This window comes from Enoplosus armatus, chromosome 6 (assembly GCF_043641665.1).
Source record: "Enoplosus armatus isolate fEnoArm2 chromosome 6, fEnoArm2.hap1, whole genome shotgun sequence".
Lineage (NCBI taxonomy): Eukaryota > Metazoa > Chordata > Actinopteri > Centrarchiformes > Enoplosidae > Enoplosus > Enoplosus armatus.
Genome location: NC_092185.1, coordinates 22054786 through 22071502, shown reverse-complemented (window position 1 = coordinate 22071502; position 16717 = coordinate 22054786). Strand labels below are relative to the sequence as shown.

Below are 16717 nucleotides of genomic sequence, written 5' to 3'. Positions count from 1 at the left end.
CCTGGGTTAAATACATTGAATGTGGATTTACTCAAGCCCTGTTATTAGGCGGTATAAATGTTTTTATATTGTGCAACTAGAAGCTCATTTTATTTTCCAGTGTGTTTTACATTTAGTGCACTCAACGGTTTTATTCTAATTATTATAACCAAGGAAAATCTTTTGTTTATTCATGCTTTTCTTTTTTTTCTCAGTCTGACTTATTAAGAATTTTAATAAGCTACGAAAACTGGTGATTTTCTATCCGATGACAGCCATGTGTTTGTAACATTTTAGAAGAAGTTTTGGAGTAAAGAAATGTTGTTGCTAAAAATAAGAGTTGAAATTAAAATAAAAACGTGAATTGAAAGCTCAAACAAGATGAAAAACTTGGTGATAGTAACCCCAGCCGGACTACAGAGAGGTTATGTCATTGGTCGACGTGCAAAATGAACGGTTTAAGCTACAATGGTGTCAAAGTTGTCAACTTTTCTACTGCCTCAAAAACTCACAAGGCCAAATCATCAAGCTCAGGGTGCAATTTCATCCTGACATTTGGATACTACATGGGAGGACTTAATTGGGGTAAACTAAGGTCAGAAAATGTACTTTCTCATTGGCTGCCTTGGTTCATTTTGTTCCCCACAGAGATTTGGGAGACTGGGGAGAAACGCTTAAATGTTTCCATTTTCCTTAGAGCATACTGATCCTGCAGAGTCAGCTGGCCTCGGTGCGTAATTAGTTCCAGAACGTGACACACTTTCTGTCCGAGGACCCCGTCAGAGTGATTAAGTGTCGGATTTTTGTGACAGAGTTTGATATTGTTATGTTGAAAAGTGCAGCAGGCGAGACAGAAGTGAAGTGGCATTAAACGACTTTGAGTGAGGAGGTGAGGTGAGGTGGAGGGACAGAGGAAGGCATTAGAAGCATAAAATGGGTTGTGGCCCAAGACGAGGCTCAGGTCATGTGGGTGAAAGCTGTCATAGATTTACATGTACAGTGGCTGTTATGTTTCCGTGAAGATGAGTAATTCCTCACTTGCATCCAGTGTAGACGACGTCGAAGAACCCCAGCAGCACTGCTCAGGAAGTTGTAGGCATACATGCTCAAACTAAGATCAGTGGAAACAGACATTGGCTATGAACCAGGACAGTGAGAGGTGAGGTCTAGGTGGACAATCAGGGGCAGTAGGGTTCTGGATGACATTCTGTAGGTTTGTGGAAATCTGTAAGTTATGAATTCATTAATTATGTCTGTACTACAGCAAGAGAATGGCCAAACAAGCTGTTTCCTGGATAAATCTTAGAAAAAACACCACCCTCATGAAGTCCGCCATATCTGTAGAAACTGGCGCAGCTCTTGGTCGACCCTGAAAACACATATATATTTAAACAGTGCTCAGGTTAAGAAACATTAGTGAGGGATTGTTTGTGACAGACAAACTAAGTCAAATGTCTAGGATGTAGTAGGAAGTGACCACAGTGTATCACCCTGTCCCCACTACACCCACCCAGTGTATCATTACCATTATTCAGATGGTTACACCTTAGTTGATACTCCATCCCTCTGTTTTCTTAATGCAGGCATTAAGGCAAAAGATAAACCACAAACATTTTCTTTCTTATTTTTTTAATCTTCTTATTTGTTTAAGTTATTTATACTTTGGTTTTATTTAGTGATCCAAAGAAGAACTCTGTGATATTTAGTGGCTTGTACACACTTCCCCCGAGTTTCTCCTTCTTGTGTGTGTGGTCTGTCTTTCCACTCTGTTTCAGGGTCGAGCTTGTCCTCTCGGAGGAATCTGAGATATGAGATATTCAATTGAAAATGTTGGATGTTTTTCATAATAAACATGTATGAATTCTTGTATTTGTGTCTGTTCTTTACACTGAAATCACATAGCATAGCTCTGCCCTTCTTCAACGAGAGCAGTCTAATCAGCCATATGAGTATACAGGGCCTTAAATGGGCATTTTTCATAGCAGACATTTTGACTTGTCAAAGAAGAAATTACTAATAGCATTAACGGTGGCTCCCAGTAAGCAGTAGTGCAACAGTGAGCCAGCATACCAGGACCCTCAAACTGAAGCAGCTAATTGGGCTTTTCCTACTGTCACATGTCAAAATGTCCTTTGTGAAGAAGACATTAATTTGAAATTAACTTAACGTTTTATGATAGGCTTATATGCTCTGATTAAATTTGAACTACATTACACTGAAGAAATAAACCCCAGTAAAACTGTTTCTGCTCTGTGGATTATCCATGGGGGGCATTGTGTCTAGAAAGAGATGTTGCCATTGCTGTTTTTAAAGGACATGTTTTTAATGCATTGAGCTCCATTGTATTGGGGTGGTGGCATAAATCTCAGAGACAGATATGTCAAAGCCTGGAGGAATTAAATCAAAACTATCTGCATGGCTAGATAGGCATACCGCTGGGTGAACTGACCTGTAGCACAGTAGAATCAAAGATTCAACAGAAAAGGCTCGACATGACGTCAATCATTTGGACACAAAGCACAGAAGGACAGAGAGAAAGAAGGACAGATCTCCCATCAGGACAGGATGCACAGAATGACTGGCCCGAAGACAAGGTGAAAGAGAAAGAACAGTTCATCCTCCCAAGACAGGCTAGTCTTCAGGCTGCGAGGGAGGAGATTAAAACCATCACTGGGAAAAGGTCAACGAGCTGCAGGAAATAAATGAGAGGTGGCAAAAGGAGAGCTAGCCGGAGAAGCAGCTGAAAGAAAAAGAAAAGGTGCTGGGGGGGGGGGGGGGTAACGTCACAAAAATAATGGAAGCCAGCATCACAAATTGGCTCTTCTGAGTAAGAAGGGGGAAGCTCTGAACCAGAGTGAGAAGAAATGATTCTTTAAATCTTCCAAAAGGGGCTAGCTGCTGAGGACAAGGCTTACAGAAAGAAGGCCCTTTGAGAAGGAGGGGAATGAGGTGTGTGTGTGTGTGTGTGTGTTAACAATATATATTCCAAGCTCAAAGAGCATGTGTTTTGATGTTGCTTTTTGTTTGTGTTTGTTTGTTTTATCACCAAAATTACATTTACATTTCTTCTAGAAAACATATCAGAGAAGGATAAAATCGTGCAACATCTGAAACATCGATAAACCATCTATGTACGTCTACATATAGACATAGGAGCACTGTAAAATAAAGAAAATTAGTTAAATACAAATAATTTAGGCTAAATACATAAAGAAGAGTTTTGTTCTTTTTATTTTGCTTTAAACTGGTTTCAGATACCTCACATATAACATAAGCACATTTAGAAATGCTATCAAATTCGGGGAAAATTCAGGGCTCTTTGCACCCGCCTCTTGGTCGACTGTGTCAGCTGACCATGACGTCATCGCGTCAACGAGAACGTGCGTCGAACACAGGAAGTTGAATTATCAGCTGATCCTGCTGGCTGTTGTTGATGCCTGAAGTTGCTGTTGTTTGGACACTGTGTTGCTCTTATCTTCTCCTGACATTGAAGACACATTAAACCCGCGACAGGGACACGGTGGGCATTTAGCGGCGGACGAGCCGAGGAGCAACAAGGGAAGCGTCTCACGGCGAGGACTTTGAATTTGCGCACTAACGGGGCAGGAGAGCTAGCTCCAAAGCTTGAACCTTCGGCGAAGAGAAGAAAGGCAGCAAAGACAGCCGAAGGCTTGGCGTGCTTTCTTTGTTTATGTCGTGTCAGTCGGAACCGCGATATTCATTTTCTTTGTCTTTAATTTAGACATTTTTTTGCACGTACGTTATTTATATTTATACTTTACGCGGAGGGCAGCTAGCTCGCCAGCTAACGTTAGCCCATAGCGCAAAAGAAACAGTCTTGTCGTCAAGCGTTGATGCTTTCGTAACCGCCCCGACAGTTACAGATAACGTTAGCTAACAGTGACAATAGTCGGGTTTGGAGAAATTATTTTCGTGCCTCTGTGTTTTTGTAGCTGTTTGTCACTGGATCAGGTGCTCTGTTGCTCTGTTCGAGACACTGTAGCCGAACAAGTTGATGTTCACACGTTAAACTGAAGCCTGTTGGAGACGTTTGAGGCTGTTGAACAAGTTTGACTTATCTGTGTGTTCATCCCCGACTTTGAATCGTGTGAGTTCAGGTTATTTTTTCTTTTCTTTTCTTTTTTTTTTTAACCGTATCGATTTTTAAACCACACAAACAAGCAATAGGTTGACTGACAGCTGGCCTTGTACGTTTTAGGTTGGCTGGCAGGTTGCGTAATTTGTTTGTGTGCAAGCTGTCAGCCTTTGCTTTGTGACTTGTGAAACTGTTATTTAAAACTTATGTATCTCCGTAAGCCTTAGGTGTTCGGCCTTAGGTGGGGTTGTCGTTTTGATTACATTTGGCACATTTTATCATTCTACTGTGGTACCGTTTCAATGTCAGTAACACATGACATGTGATAAAGTGGCCACGGTTTTCTGTAACCCATAGATCGAGTAGCTGCTTGATGGTCACACTCATGAATTTGGTAGATTTATAAAAAATAAGATATGAATTAAAATAGCCACAAACTATTGTGAGAGTGCTGCGATCAGGGAGAGACAGGTGAAGAGAAAGGGTCCCTCAGAGGGTCCCACTGTGTCTTGAGGTGAGCTGCCCCCCACTACTTGCCAATGCTGGATCTGGAGGTGGTGCCTGAGAGATCACTAGGAAATGAGCAATGGGAATTCGCCTTAGGTGGGTTTTACGACAACTTTATGAAAACATAACTCACACAGATGGAGTAAGAGAATGAGACTGCAAGCCATTCATTAATATTTGAAGCCACATTTAAAATGATTTTTTTCTTGCACGTTCATGTTATGGTTAACTGTTAATGGCTAAGGCTCGATAAGAAACACGGCTCCTTCACTTCATTTGCGTTTGTCTGTTTGCAGGGATGCCATTGGCCCAGGCCATCTCTATTCTGCAGAAACACTGCCGCATCATCAAAAATGTCCAGGTGCTATACAGTGAACAGGTAATATGGCCAAATGTCTGTTTTTATTAAATACTCTCTCTCCCACACAAAAAACATTCAAGAATCCACTTTTAGGCATCAGTGCAAGTTTTTTTAGGCTTTCCTGAGTGGCAGCAAGTTTTACAACCCCAATGATTTGTGTTTTTCTAACATTCGTAGTTAAATTTCTGGACATTGCCTCATCACATATATATTTGTCTTGCAGTGTATGTAGGCTGAGAATTGCCATTACATTGTTTGTCCACCAGAGAGCACTGAAAGGTTTATCTTTCAGTGTATAAGGTGTCCCGCTCAGCATCCTGTTCACAATCATCTAAAAGAAAAAAAGAATTGTCTATGTGTGTATGTAAAAGAAAAATGATGTAGGTGGATGTATCATTATCTGATTCTTTTTTCTTTTCTTTTTTTTTTAAACTAAACTATCAGCCTCAAAAATCCAATATCAGTCAGGCTATATTTAATTCTTTCCCCAGGTTCAACAGCTATAAATAACGCCTGTAAGGGAGACTGTTTTTAAAATGCCATGAATCTTAGATTAAAGATCCATTCAAGAGTAACTGAAAGCAGGTGTTCATTTTAACATGAATGGCACAAAATAAAACCGTCACATGAAACGGTCCATTTTTTTGCCTCGTTTTAAAATATATGTGCAGTCATAGTCGTCTCCCCCCCTGCCTCTCTGTTAATGAAATAGTTTGTGTATCTCCCCTCCAGACGCCACTCGGCCATGACCTCATACTGAACCTGACTCAGGATGGGATTAAACTGCTGTTTGATGCCACAAATCAGAGACTCAAGGTGAGAATTGTTGCTTTTAAAAAAGGGGGGAGTGAGGTTAACGGGTGGGTGATGTGAAAGAAAAACTGTCAGGGAGTTGCAGCGTGTGGGCTCTGACACTCAAAGAGAGAGATCCTCAGTTTCCAGTGCTGTCCATGGTCGGATATGACAAGTGTATATTTGTTAATATTAGACAGGCAGTTTAACAGAGATTGAATTAAACTTGGACTTGCACACCAGATATTAAAAGGGGGGGTCTGTGATATTTCTCCACAGTTATTTAGCATATGCATTTGTTTTTGCCATTGTAAACTAACTTTTTTTCATCTTTCTGAGTGACAGGTGATTGAAGTGTATGACCTGAGCAAAGTCAAGTTGAAATACTGGTGAGTAGAAATCTAATGAAGTCGAAGGCGTTTACAAACCTGTTGAATAATAACGGATGAAAACCATCCTAGACTCTCAGCCGTTATATGGATCTACAGACACAGATCTATATAATGGTCATTGAATATATACACTGTCCATTTTATGTTGCCACAGAGACCGATTTTCACTACAAGTCATTGCTCCCCACAGATGGGCAGCTACTTGGTGAATGACATCACAGTAATGGAGCTCCTCAGCTAATGCAGTACTGCTTGTATGGATGTAAATAGATGTAACACCGGCTGTGTGTGTGTATTGTGTTTCAGTGGAGTCCATTTCAACTCTCAGGCCATTGCCCCCACAATAGAGCAAATAGACCAGTCATTTGGAGCCACGCACCCTGGAGGTAAGCATAAACACACACTCACAAATGAACCAACACGATCTCCCTCATCTTTCATTCAACTCTTTTCCTCTTCACCCCTTCCCCGTCCAGTTTACAATGCTGCAGAGCAGCTGTTCCATCTCAACTTTCGAGGCCTGTCCTTCTCCTTCCAACTGGACTCATGGAACGAAGCTCCAAAATATGAGGTGAGAACGTCTCCATCGATTCGCTTGTCAGCAATTTAAAGAAGGGCTGAGTGGTCGTTTCTGCTCACCCCCGGGGAATCAGGGCAGCCTTGCAATCGAAAGTGATTACTCTTCATATGGACAGCGTGAGGTCAAGCACTATGTGTCCCTGAACCCCTGTCAGCTTGATGTTGTTATGTCGTGGTAATAAATAATGTGGGACTGAAACCACATGTTAATCTTAGGCACACACAATGTTTTTTCTTGGATGTCTATGACAGATCTCAAAATGCACCAAGTACGAATTCCAGTGTTGTACCGTTGAGATGTCAAAGACTTGTTGCAGTGTTATGTAAGCAGAAAAAATCTGACTGCAGTAGGGAGTTGAGGGACTTGGGTTGGCTCAGGCAGCACGATTTCATAATTAAATTTCTCCAAGACAACGCAGACACCCAGCAGTTTACACCTCAGATATTCAAGACAATCTGACAGAGTCAAATGTTCCCACAAACAAGCCGCAAACTGCATGAATATATAAAGCGTCCGTTTTCTGCCTTTGTGGGTTCATTTTTGGACTGAGGTTTGTGTTATTAGTCTGAAGCTTTTTGTAGATGTGTTGCTGCCTGTACCGTACAGCTGTGGGTGATGCATGTCATGAACCAGCTGTTCTGCCGTCTGCTCCACTCTGCAGCCTGCTACTGTGAAAGCTTGCATCATGTCGTGATGTTTTTACTGCTCCCTCAGCTGACTTCATATTCCCTCAACAGGGCTTTTTGGAGCCTAACGCATTAATATTATTATTATTATTATTATTATTCCTTTATACCCTCCAGTCCGCCTTCATTTGCATGTTGAGTTGCATGAATGGTTTTGTTTGACTTACTGGAACAACAGCTCGTGCTTGCCTTGCCATCTGTAGTTGTGTGCAGGTACAAACCAGTGCTTTCAGCTTCTACTTTGAGTTCTAATATTTGCATTCCTTTGTCTAAAGCTCAACACTCAGCTGTAGTTTCTTTCCTGTTTGACACAAGTGTGTTAGATGGCAGATGGATGTGTCTGAGATTCTTTGTGAACTGAGTGTTTTTCAGATAAAACTGATACAGTGCACTGAGACGCTTAAGGGTTACAGTATATGACATTATGTCCAGAACATATTCATACTCTTTGCCTTCTTTTCTTTTTTTCTATCAATCAACCCAGTACCCTGTAATGACAAATGGAAAAATCCTGTGAACTTGTCAGCTGAAATTGTCACAATCTTTGTAATTTATAGTCTCTTAAATGGTGGTCACTGTTTGTATCTGTTTTTTGAAAAATACTGTTGACTAAAAGCAAACCTGATCTCCTTTCCATTTAACTTATTGCTAAATGTTAATTCTCAGGGTAAATAGGCCTATAGTATTAATAATAATGTTTTGCACATTTCTTAAAACTTACAAGCTTATGCTTTTATTTTAATATCAAAATGATTCATCTTCAGCCATTTTGCATCTCTGTCGCTTGGTGGTGCTGAATGCAACTTGGAAATACACAAAAAGCAGTCAGCACGGAAATGAAGTAACCCCTGCTGAGTCGCAATGAATTTTGGTAGGATACTGGACCTCTCTCAGATTAAAAGTTGCTACCTGACAGAGATCCACGTTGGATTAAAATGTAGCGTCACCAATCAGTGGAAACATTGTGTTTTTTCCCTGTGTGCGTATTTAGGTCAGTCAGTGTTCAGTTATGACACGTTTTACTCCACAGTGCTTCATCATAAATGATCTCACCCTTCTGCACTTGGAAAAAAAAAATGTATTTCTGTAAAACATCTGTTTGTTGTTCTTAACGTGCACACTGAAAACACAGAATACACCAGTCCTGTACTACTTCCAGTTGTTTTGCCTTGGCAGCCTAACTTTGCCATGGGTTTGGCCTCCCTGCAGATTCCACACGGGGCCATGGTCAAGAGGATGCACATCTACACTGGCAACAACCTGCAGGAAACAAGGTAACATATACACACACACATGCAGAAACACAAAGTAGACATCACTTTGAGTGGACATGCCTCTACCAAAGGTGCACAATGCTCTAGCTCTGTTACTGTTTTAATAATTAATAGAAATGGAGGAGTTTAATATCTGTGGAATTGTTATTATTATCATATAATTATCTGAAATCTGTTAACATGTTTTTTGGATTTGAATCATAATGGCCAAAGGAAACAACATTGCTGAGTTTCCACAGTTTAACATGTAACAAACAAATGTGTGGAGACAACGACAACAAAAATACAAAACCTCAGGAACAAGGGACACACACACACACACACACACTGTTGTCTCTGTCCTCAGAGCTCCTGCGATGCCGTTGGCTTGTTTCCTTGGTAACATCTATGCAGAGTGCGTGGATGTCCTGAGAGACCAGGCAGGGCCTCTGGGGCTCAAACTCCACCTTCTCACTGCAGGTAACACATGTCTCTGCGTCTGGAAACATGTTGATTATAATCAGACACACAAAGTGTCTAACATTGTCTACATTTGATTCACATGATGTTTTTTTTTTCTCTTATCCCCAGACTTCCCATGACATTTCTACCATATAATGTAAAACTGCTGCAAAGTTGGAGCTAAAAATCCAACCCAAACATTTTTAGATTGGCAATGAACAAAAGTTTTAACACTTTTGCATTTTTGTTTATTTATTTATTTATTTTGTTTTACAATTAGACACTTTTGTTCAACAGTCCACACTCACCGAGACAATCATCGTCACAGTTGTTCTTACTAGAGATTGAGTAATTTCCTCTCCTGTTCTGTTGTAACGTGGGAGTGCAGGTTGTGGTCCGGGTGTGATGGCAGATGCTAAAGTGAGATCCCTGGAAAGGAGCATCTACTTTGGAGATTCCTGTCAGGATGTACTCGGTGCTCTGGGCTCTCCACATAAAGTCTTCTACAAGTCTGAGGACAAGGTAAGAAAGATCTGTTCCTTCCAGAATCAGAAATACTTTATTGATCCCCGGGGGGGGGGGATTACACAAGTGTCCAGTGTTTACATATCATAAATAGGCAATCTAATGATAACACTGACGGTTTTACAAATGACTTAAAGCTTCACTAATAACTGTTCTTTATATTGACAGTGGATTAAGTGTGATCTGAAAGTGGTCGACCGTGACAAACTGAAAGAGCGCTATGACCCAACAACAAGCTTCTTATTGTCTTTCAGCTCGTTGTTCTGGTTTTACGATCACAGATGTCCTTTGTGGTTAATTCTCACCACTTTCATCAAACCCTTTTTCCAACAGCAACAGGCAGAAAGACTCTGATAAACCCACTGTGCACTGCCTGCACAGCACCAAACAGGCAGACATATTAACTAGCTGGTTAAGAAAGTCGACAGATCGACAGATTCTCAGGAGTTGATTGACAGAGCTAAAAGGAGAGTGAATATCGTACTTACGTTCATCAGGTGGTCCGAAACACAAATAACTGCAAAATGGTCAGTTGTAGCAGTTAATAGGGAAGGCATACTGTATATTGTAATTTGTCCTCTGTATCTTTATGTATTCTTGTTTGTTTTAGATGAAGATCCACTCTCCATCACCTCACAAGCAGGTTCCTTCTAAATGTAACGACTACTTCTTCAACTACTTCACCCTCGGAGTGGTACGTAAACTCAGCCTAGGCTCATTTGTGTGTATAAGTTTCTATACTTTTGTGATTGTGTGGGTGTGTGTGGGTTTTTTTTTTTATGTAGTTGTATTCATACAGTTATTCTTTTAAGGAGACTTCAATCTCTTTGTGTTGAGAGTTATTGTGCTTGTAGCTGTGTCTGTTTTGTAGCCACAGACCAACTTGGGAAGTCTGGATGAGGCAAAGAAAAAGGCTCACTTGACTGATGATATTTAGAGTTACAGTTACAATGCTGGACACCCAGATTGTTCACGGTTATCCACTTTCAGGGGAGAACTGATAGCAAACACGGTTGTGGTGAAACATAGCATGTGCTGCTGATGATATTGGTGGTGACAAGCTCATACCAGTTACATCACACACTTCAGGCTAATGGGAAACATATTTCATATTTTCCAAAATGTCTACAGGAATTGGGATTTTTTTTTAATTTAGCCAAAGTAGGTTTCGTGGAAGTATTTATTACACGACTGTTTTGCACAGTGTGCAAGAGTTTCTATATTTCTGGTCACATCTGTGAAGTCGTATCACACAGAAATATCCTTTCAGTGTGTGTTTTATGTGTGGACCAGATCTTTTTAGTCAGCCACTGTTCAGATCCTCTGACCAAGAAGCTCAGTGGCCAGCTGGTAATAATGAATGGCTGCGGAGGCGTAGTCCTGCCTCTGTCTGTATCTACTGTTTGCAGTAGATTAGACTGTATTGAGCTGGTCTGGCCAGACATATGGCACTAAAGCAATCTTAAAGATTGTGTTTTGTTATTTTTCAGGACATCCTGTTTGACTCTACAACTCACCTGGTTAAGAAGTTTGTCCTCCATACCAACTACCCCGGACATTACAACTTCAATATGTAAATACCTTGCTGTCTAGTTACTCGTTTCTTGTGTGTCTTTATTATTCCTTTACCCAGTTTTTCTCCACTTTTCTGTCTTTCTCCATCATAGTTGACAATTCTGCATCATCTGTGTGTGATTATCCACATCCACAGCTGATAACTTAGCTCTTATACTGTAGCATTTCTGTCCTTAGTTAAATTTTCTGTGCTTTTGATTATGTTTCCTCTCTCATCACAGATATCATCGATGTGACTTTAAGATTCCACTAGTCATTAAGAAAGGTGAGGCAGTTTTCAGTCATGAATGACCCCTGTGTGTCTCAGCGTAAATGGTATGATGTTGATTTTTAATCTGCCTTCCGTCTCATGTCTGTTTCTCTGGTTTAGAAGGAGCTGATTCTCAGACGGAGGACTGCATCTTAACCACCTACAACAAGGTCAGTTATACAGAGAATTTATATATCTAAAAAGATGGCGGTATGGTCGGGCTGTAATGATCTGACATGGTCTCAGCTTTCTAATTGAGGCATCTCTGGCGGGGATGTACTTCTAAAAACTAGTAAACCCACTGTTTCATGTGGTTTCACAGTGGTCTGTCTGAATGTATTCGGCAGTACTATTACCTGGAAGCTGATACAACCACAGCCCTGTTGTTATTCCCTTAATCAACATTTGTATACAGGTCTCGTGACCTTGTGATACAAATCAGTGTTGGCAGTGGAGAAACAAACCTTTTTATTTACCTCTAACTGTTTGTTCCTCTGTCAGTGGGATCAGATCCAGGAACTGCTTGGTCACCCGATGGAAAAACCTGTAGTGCTCCACAGGTACGTACACATGCTCTTGGACACACACAGACAAAATTGATGACATTGTTTCATTGCTATTTTAATGTTGTCTATAAATATAACATTCAAGCTTATATAGCAGACTTGACATTTTGGACATTATCCAAGTGAGTGTCCTCTCTGACATAATCATGTTTGTATTTAACAGGTCCTCATCAGCCAATAACACCAACCCCTTCGGCTCTACCTTCTGCTTTGGACTGCAGAGGATGATCTTTGAGGTCAGAACACGTATCTGTAGCTTTAGCTAGCATCAGGGTGTGTTCAATATGTGTAAAACTATAGTTAACATGCAGTACATTGGTTGTCTGAGGGGCTAAAAAATACAGATTTATTTTTTCATTGCCAGCATGTCAAAAATATACCATGCATGAAATGGAAATTCTGCAGCCGACATTGGCATTTTTATAATATTAACAGTAGTGTAAACTCACAGGGAACAAGTGGACCAGTTTGAGATAAATGCTGCAAGAATGTAAAGTGACCCTTTCTCAAAGGAAATGATTTTCATTGACATTGTAAAAGTAAAAGAAGTAAAAGAGATGAATGTTTTACAACATGATTAATACTGGCGTGCCAGATTCAGACGGAATTCATTTTATATTTTAATTCCTGCCTGAATGGAGGTTTTGGCTGCTTTGTCTCAGTTTTTTAAAAGAAAAGCCTTGAGAGTGGACATTGTGTTTGAACACACACTATCTGTCTCCCTCTTCCTCAGGTGATGCAGAATAACCACATAGCATCAGTGACCCTCTATGGTGCTCCACGGACCGCCAGTCAAGCCCGACCTGAGTCCAGTAGTAGTTCCCACTGAACAAGTAACCAGAACCACATCCCATTCTGGCCTGTCCTGAATCTAGTACCTCTACTGACTGAACCTCTAACCCAGAGCCAGATTCTTAACCAAGCAGACCTAACCCAGAACAACAAAGTTATTCTTGCCCAGCTCAGATGCTTCTCATTGAACACAGAATAACCAAGTCAGCTTTTCCTGGTGGGTCCTAAGACTTACTCTTCCAATCAGACGCACCCAGTCGACACAGTCAACCCAACCCACGCTATCCCTGGACCCAGTGCTGGAGCACTGACGCATTTGAAATGAAACCAATGAAGTGATTTCTTGGTTGTGTGGGAATACCACGGTGGAGCTGCAAACTGACATGGTGAAGAAATCTGTGCTCTAGTAGAGCTCAACTGTTTCCTGTTTCCGTCCAGTGACTGCATTCGCCCAGGACCACAGAAGAAGAGTTAGTCCAGACTGTATTTTGGATGGCATGGTTCCACCAGTAAGATGTAACAGCAGCTTGTATATGTCAGTAACTTCCATAACATTGTGGTGGTGAGATGATCGGCATTTAAATATCATCTGCAACAAATCGTGTGTGTTTTACATCAAACATAGAGCTGTGGAGTTAATATGGCCGCCAATGGAAACTGCTGCAGCTTGAAACAAACTCCACCTTGGGACACTGACTACACATCAACCAACCTCACTGCCAGCCCAAACCAGTACCGCCTGTCTTCCTGCCACAACTTCGGAAACCAGACCCCGACCGGCTCGATCAAAACCCGGACAAATCTAAACCCGCAAGAACCAAACCAGCCCAACCAAGAGCCATCCGAGTCAAACACAATGGAAGCTGCAGAGGACTGTAACCAAAAACAGAAAAAAAAAACCCATGAGTCGTTCAAGAGAAGAACCAAACACACCCGGGGTTTGGAGAGACACGTGGCCCAGAACACGCCCAGCAACAGCCGGGTGACCAGATATGAAGCCTCTCAAAGCAGACTGATCCAAACATCCAACATCAGCTCCCTCGATTATCAGCGCCCTCTTCCACCTTCCTACCCCACCCCCACCCCCACCCGACTTTCTTCAGTGGTGCCCACACACACACACAGCTGGAAACACTCCCTTACCCCACAGCTGTTGTCATTTGCAGCTCTGGACGTTGGTGTGTCTGTCTCCTTGCTTACACACACACACACACACACACACACACACACACACATACACACACACACACACACACACACACACACACACACACACACACACACACACACACACACACACACCAACACACACTGGCATCTGCATGTGTTAGGCTGCTGATTTTTAAACTGACATTTCAACAGACTTTTAATTCAAGCACACACACACACACACACACCGCTTCAATCCCTTCACATCTATACTCGCATGTATTTCTAATACATGAAAGCTGGTTTATCTTTTTAGCGCGACACAAACACTGAGACATGCGGGCATGACACAAGGATTTGCATGAACTGAGAGGAGACTTATTACAAGCACAAACTGGCAGCCTGATTTGTTTATTTGATACTGCATGTTGTGAGGGGCACAGACTTGGTACACAGTTGTATTATTTCTCTCGGCCCAGCTTCACTCATCCACACCATCGTCTCATTGTGTTCTTCTGTTTTTAAAAAACAAAGCGTTTTTACATTTGCACTAATACACACCTTTTTACTTGATTGGTTGATTGTGCCCTATCCCCAGAGATGGATTTGTGGAGACATTTGGAGAGATAGTGGTGTATGCGCGCATGTGTGTGTATGTGTGTGTGAATGTGTGCGTTTGGATAGAGGGGAGGTCCTCTGTGTTACACTCGTCTCCCTCTTTCCTCCTGCGCTCTCTCCGTCTCTACATCTGATCGAAGCATTGCAATTCATCCCTCCGCAATGTCTGCTTTTATTTCTTTGTCGAATTGCCAAACGCTACAGCCAAAGACGTTTCGGGATGCTTTCATTTGATCTGCTGACATTATCACTGTAATCTCTTGTCTAAACCTGCCCCGTGGAGAGAGCCCGCGTGTTGCCGTCTCCTTCCTCCTGTATCTTTTGGTTTCAAAACTGCACATCGACGTCGTTGCTGTGGTAAAGCCTCTAAATTCAGCCCCTGGTTTCTGTAACTGCTGACAGTAATTACACAAGACGTGAATAGCTGACTTGTGTGAGTGTTTTGAGACCAATCAGCTTGTCTTTCGTCTGGATTCGGTTACAGCCGGAGACGCATTAAGAACAGTAACTACTAGTGCCGTCCCTCTTGTGGTCGTTTCTTGTACAGTGATTATTGTTGTCAGAGAGCTGTAATTTAAAGAATTACCATGATTTCTCTGTGGATTCAGTACATTTGAGCCCATTTAGGAAATGGGGAAGAACATCTGTCATTCCTTCATCATAACATTTGTTTGCATCTCCCTCCCAATGTATGAATTTATCTTTTTAATCATAAGCATTTGAATAAACTGTGTATTAATTTTAATACACATATTCTCTTTTATTGTTCCTTGATACAAATGCCATTTGTTTTTGGTTTTTTTGTCACTTTTGCTGAATTTATGAATATTATGTATCAACATGTGTGAAGGCATCAGGGCTGAAGTCAGGGCCCGTACACACGATGAGATGTTGAAAAGTGCTGACCGGAGAATTAAGAGCATAAAATGCCAAGTGGGCTGCTGATAGGTGGTTTACGTGGAGTGGAGTTTTGATGTTCGACCTGACTTCACTGTGGTGTTTTATTTTGTATGGTTTCATTACTACTTGATTGATTGATTTTATGAAACCAAATGGTGTCACAATGTGAGTTAGTGCGAGACCAGCAGCATCCACAGGAAACAGCCAACCAGCTGTACTTCAAAGCAGTAAAAAAAAAAAGAAAAGAGTGTGAGCTTTTTCATCATATTATCAGAAGAAAACAAACGCTCACTCGTGTCTAAATGATTTATTCAATACAATCATCCTAATCAAGGGTAAACAATAGTATCTTTTATTTACAGTACCTTGTTTTGGGGGCTCAGCATGGCTCTGAACAGATTTCCTGTGGTTTCTCACAGTTGAAATCCAGCTAGTTGGCCACTTCTGAGAAATAACTGGTTGTTTTTTTTATGTATTTGGGCCCTGGTGCTTGGAGTTGATGCTGATGTACAAATGCTGTAAATAGTCGCTCTTACTCTGGTGTCCTCTTATTTACATAACCTTAAAGGCTTGGCGCAGACACGGTGACTCAGGCTCACTGGCTGAGTATCTCGAGATTTCCTCCCTGACTCTGATTAGACTTCAAACTCAGGAGGAGGCATCTGCTCACAACTGACCCATTAACAATCACTGGAAGATTTTTTTTTTTTTTCCTTTTTTTGAAAATTCCAGACCACTCAGTATTGAAACTTTTTCTCGTGCAATGCTAAGGCTGCAAGCACACAGACGTGTGGGCTGTCAGTAGATAGCCCTGCTTCGGCTCTGCTTGAACTGCAACTGCAGGGTTGTTCATGTTTGATCCACAGAAATGGCATAATAATTAATAGCTCCATTTACGCAGGCAGGGAAAACAAAAGTCCTCCTTCACAGTCCTTCGGACTAGTTGAGATGTTTTTGTAGAGTGGACTGAATCTGATTTGGAGTCTAGCATTGGCGTGTTGCTAGATTTTACGTCAACTTGTTTACACTAGAAAAAATATCTCTTTGGCTGCAAGTTCACTGTAGTCAGACTCCCTCCGAGGTGAGGTGATGTGGTTTTCTGGAAGTGGGAGAGGTGAATGTTTCACAGTCTGGTTTCTTAAACTTGGATGCCAAAAGCTAAAGTTATGTTTCAAGATGAATTCCAACAAATAAATGTTCTCGTTGGGCTCCCAGGTTTAAGATGTTTAAGAGC

The 16717-nt window shown here is 41.4% G+C and overlaps 1 protein-coding gene across 2 annotated transcripts; it reads left to right on the top strand.

Moving 5' to 3' along the window:
• The first annotated feature begins 4614 nt into the window (after window positions 1-4614).
• Window positions 4615-12925, top strand: phaf1 (phagosome assembly factor 1). Of its 2 annotated transcripts, XM_070907815.1 has the most exons (16): window positions 4615-4678; window positions 4879-4961; window positions 5676-5759; window positions 6081-6124; window positions 6434-6513; window positions 6604-6698; window positions 8570-8667; window positions 9014-9126; window positions 9497-9630; window positions 10244-10327; window positions 11124-11206; window positions 11430-11473; window positions 11579-11628; window positions 11960-12018; window positions 12188-12260; window positions 12758-12925. In XM_070907815.1, exons 1-16 carry the CDS (start codon window positions 4615-4617, stop codon window positions 12851-12853), a joined length of 1284 nt encoding a protein of 427 aa, XP_070763916.1. In that variant the 3' UTR covers window positions 12854-12925. The 2 variants fall into 2 exon arrangements, with proteins under 2 accessions (XP_070763916.1, XP_070763917.1); XM_070907816.1 differs by lacking the exon at window positions 5676-5759.
• The last annotated feature ends 3792 nt before the right edge of the window (window positions 12926-16717 follow it).

Excerpts from the sequence above, each read along its gene's own strand:
- phaf1 (XM_070907815.1), top strand. The coding sequence starts at position 4,615 with ATGCTGGATCTGGAGGTGGTGCCTGAGAGATCACTAGGAAATGAGCAA. Across the intron at positions 12,019-12,187 it reads AAACCTGTAGTGCTCCACAG|GTCCTCATCAGCCAATAACA; the intron begins GTACGTACACAT and ends TGTATTTAACAG. Across the intron at positions 12,261-12,757 it reads TGCAGAGGATGATCTTTGAG|GTGATGCAGAATAACCACAT; the intron begins GTCAGAACACGT and ends CCTCTTCCTCAG.